The sequence below is a fragment of the Cynoglossus semilaevis genome, chromosome 11 (assembly GCF_000523025.1).
Source record: "Cynoglossus semilaevis isolate Cse_v1.0 chromosome 11, Cse_v1.0, whole genome shotgun sequence".
NCBI lineage: Eukaryota > Metazoa > Chordata > Actinopteri > Pleuronectiformes > Cynoglossidae > Cynoglossus > Cynoglossus semilaevis.
In genome coordinates, this window is record NC_024317.1 from 7,463,271 (window position 1) to 7,467,357 (window position 4,087).

At 44.8% G+C, this 4,087-nt stretch overlaps 1 protein-coding gene across 4 annotated transcripts in view; it reads right to left on the bottom strand.

The window, feature by feature from the left end:
- Nucleotides 1–3,459, bottom strand: part of gata2a (GATA binding protein 2a) — an 11,860-nt gene extending 8,401 nt beyond the window's left edge. Inside the window, exons 1-3 of one of the 4 annotated variants that reach the window (XM_017036989.2) lie at nt 3,017–3,459; nt 2,343–2,806; nt 1,005–1,607 (exon numbers count right to left, since the gene is read on the bottom strand). In XM_017036989.2, coding sequence (XP_016892478.1) covers nt 1,005–1,607; nt 2,343–2,574 — 835 coding nt within the window. In that variant the 5' untranslated portion in view covers nt 2,575–2,806; nt 3,017–3,459. Of the gene's footprint in view, nt 1–1,004; nt 1,608–1,717; nt 2,175–2,342; nt 2,807–2,932 lie in introns of those variants that run through there. The other 3 variants (XM_017036988.2, XM_008320323.3, XM_025060346.1) reach the window with 3 other exon arrangements.
- Nucleotides 3,460–4,087: the final 628 nt, after the last annotated feature.

The window sequence follows — 4,087 nt, forward strand, 5'->3', positions numbered from 1 at the left end:
GGGCCATTACTAGACTGAGTTGTTTTCCAAATGTCTGCACATTAATGTCAGGCACAAACCTTTGGTGTTACACGCCTCCAGCATGTGGTGGATTGAGTCAGGTGCTGTGTTCAGACAATTGGAAAACATGCTGTTTTTAATGTAAACAACCTCCACATCCGTTGTGTTTGCTGGTAAAAGAGAACGGAGGTTGTAACCAGAACCTGTCGACGGTGTTGTTTCACATGGTATTATTACCGTCATTAATATTCAATATCACTGGGACATGGTTCTGGCCAATCTGCAGAGGGACTATGTGATACATGTGGACTCTGGCTTGTGTGTGTCAGTGCAGTGGGCCAAGGCCATGCTTAAAAACACAAACAGCAGCAGGACTCTGTCGCCTGTGCTTTGTTAGTGCTGGGGGAGAGCAGGCAGAGTGGGCGGGGGGTGGAGGTCGTGATTTGTTCACTTGGAGGTATACAGGATATGGCAGGAGCCAGGGCGTCGTGACTGGCTACTTTTTAAGTGTGTTTTTCCAAAGGCTTCATGTTTAAACAGAGACAAAAGCACGAGAGAGCGACTGTCTGAACACAGACAGGAGTTACTGCAGAAATGAAACACCGATTGTTTTCTTCTCATAGTGTAATGGAGTAATAATTATATAATATAGTATTTCAGAAATATAGCATTTTTTGTACCCTCACAATGTCCATAATAATAACGATTAATGTATTCCTGTGTCTTTTTTGACGTAAAAATATAAGAAGGTTGACGAAATATTTTAAACTACGCAATTGTTCTGGCGAGTTTTACGTCACTAATTTCATTTTACTGTGTCAAACATTTTACGGATACTTAAGCATAAAAATACAAAAATACTATTAATAGCAATACATATTGCAGCGCTCTTTAAAACGCACACACACTAACATAGTAGTATACACTATTCTACCAGTACATGTTGTATAGTAGTACCGAGCATTGCTATAATAACATTTTTATCTGACTTTATTCTGACTCACCTGAGCTTGATCTGGCTTTGCTTTTGCACTTGGGCGTAAAACTGGAGGAGGACGCACCCAGCAGGCTGCCCGGGTGGAAGAGGCTGCCGCTGTAGTCGTGAGGCGCGTGCAGAGGGTAGGCCGGATAGGTCGGGATAGGATGGTGCGTGGCCGCAGCGGCCTGGCCGTTCATGGAGGCGGCAGCAGCAGCAAGGCCGCTGCGCAGAGGGCTACAACTCTCCATTTTCATGCCGTCCGTCAGCTGCATCTGGTAGGATGACTTGATGGACTCCTTCTCGTCCTGCATCCTGGTGGATGTGGAGGTTGGCGACGTGGGGCCCGGGTCTGGAGACACGTCTTTGGGAGGTGTTGGGGGGAAACTGTAGAGGTGCGGACTGGAGTGGGAGTGCGCCGGCGTCAGAGACGACACCGGAGCCGTGCCGGTGTTACTGCTGCAGGGGTAACCGGAGCTGGTGGGGTGCAGGCCGGGTTTGCTGAAGTGGCCGACAGCCCATGCGTTATGGTGGTGCGCTGCAGACAGAGCGGCTTTGCCCGGGTCCAGCCAGGGGATTCCTGGGCTGTGGATGAGGTGTGGTCGGCAGACCTGGTTGCTTGTGAGCCGAGCTAAAAAACAAAACAAAAAAACGAATTTGATCAATGGACACATAATTACGTTTGAATTCCATCACAAATTACAACGAATTGGACACGTTTTTAAATTTGGCGGAGCTTACCTTTCAAAAACTCAGAATCACTCAAGTCCGACATTTATTTTCAACCAAGTAATTATATTTACTTTGAAGTATTTTTTACGCAGTTTCTAACGCTATGTGCCCGGTTAAGTGACACAACAACCTGGATCACATTCAGCTAATTTAAAACAACAAACAGAAGCATACACACACGTAAAAATCGAAGCTTCTTCTCTAGGAAGTGTCTGTTCATCGACTGCAGCCTCGGACTAGGACATTTGCGGGTGTTTTTTTTTTATTTTGAATCCGGGAAGTTCCTCTCTCTCTCTTTCTCTCCCTCTCGAGCCCATGCCCCAAACAGAGAAGGGTTAAATGACATACTTCCCTTTCCCTTCGCTGTCATTTGCTATAAATCCCTTTTATGTCGCTGGATCGGCCCAGAAATGTCAGCGTCGCTATAGTGCGCCTCACATGAGAGAGTCTTGTCAACACACACTCGCATACACACATACACCCGTATAAAAGAATAATAATAATAAAAATAATAAAACTGAAAAGCCTGATATATTAAAAAAAATCTATCAGTAGTCAATTTATCAGTTATTTTGTGCCATTATTACTATTACACCGGCGCAGGCCGACTGTGGAAAAAACCCTGGTGTCTTACCGTGCGCCTGGCTGTAGGTGACCCTGGCCCGGGAGTTGGTGTAGTAAGGGTTCCCCTGAGAGTCCAAATGGTTCAGAAACATGTCCACTTCGTCTTGCGGGAGCAACGGCGCCATGGGCTCCATGTAGTTGTGGCTTAGACTGTGGTGGTGAGAGTCCGGGTGCTGGCTGTTCAGCACGGCGTGATGGTGCGCCATCCACCGAGACTGATCAGCGGCGGCTGCGACCTCCATGGCTGAGCTCAGCGTCTCCTCTTCTGAATCCGCCCGTGTCTTCGTGTGCTGCAGTGGCGTTTACCTCGGCGGAGACTCAAAGTGCGTACGAACGCTTCCAAATAGAAATAAAGTCCTCTTCACAATATAGTCCTCGAGCTGTGAAAGTCTCTGGTATTAGGAGTGATTTAAGAATACAATTCCTGTGATAACCGATGTCCTCGTTGTTGTTCTCCCCAAAAACGAGAAATACCTGGAAAGAAAAGAAGAGAAAATAATTATTAAAAAAAATACACAAAGTGACTATGTTGTTGTGCAGAAACGCTTCCACTAATCACAACAGCTGACTGGAGGAATAAACTTTGCGCATCACACTTACACTCTGTAGCCACGGGAGTCATGCAAAGACTAAATGATAAGTCGGGAGGACAGATAGAGGGACACGTTCGTGTCCTTCTGGTACCTGTTGCAGACTGATCAGCTGACGGTGGAGGGCTGCGGTTTGGACGCTTGTTTAAATTACAAGAGAAAAAAGTCTTCACTGATTCCGTGCGGTGGTCTGCGAGCGCATTTAATGAGATGTGGCGCAGACTGATACGGCTGGCGCCAGTAAATTCCCATATCAAACCACGTGGGGGCGGGGTTTTGCTCTAAGCCAATCACGGGGGGGAGCCAACACAATTGGTTCGCTGCATCATCTCTGCTCTCCTTTCGATTCAATCCATTTCTTCACGGCGCAAAAAGAAAAAGGAAAACTGAAAAGACTTTATCAATCAGCGGCGCAATTTCTCTGGAGTTTTCCTCTCTCCCGTGAAGGTCGAGCAGCGGCCACTGACGACCATCGTGACGATGATTATGATTATGATCTGTTTTTGAAGACAGTTTTACGCACCGAACCAAACAGTTAACACGCGGGGGAAATTAAATTTTGGACTTTGATTTAAGAACGTCCAAACTCATCACATGATGTTCTCAAATTAGATTAGAATTTCTGCATAAATTAACCTCAGAATGATTATTGTATGTGTATTTTTATCATCGGAAATGTGTATTCAGGCTGCTGTGTTTACGTTATATCATTTCTTCTATCTATCTATCTGTCTATCTATCTATGATGAAGATTAAGATATCACCACTCTCACTCAACACACGGCCGAATATCTCAATGCACATTTTATCTATGAACAACGCCCTAAAACTCATCAGGGGTTGTCAATATTTCACGTCACATATACTCGTTTTCGCAGTATTGGACCATTCTATGTAGCGTACAGTGTTATGATAAACAGTAAATCAACATTAACCAAACGGAGATTTTATCTGATCTATGTAAGATTTATCTATCTTTGCATTAAGATTAAGATAACACCAATTAGATTACACTACTCCCCGCAAAGGGAAATTTGCATTTCACAGCAGCAGAGACAGTGTGTACAGTAAGTAGACATGTTCGAAATACCCAATAAGTCGATTAGCACAAGTACATCAAAAAGGTAAATCTGTGCATCGTAATATCGAAACAGGATTTTACTAT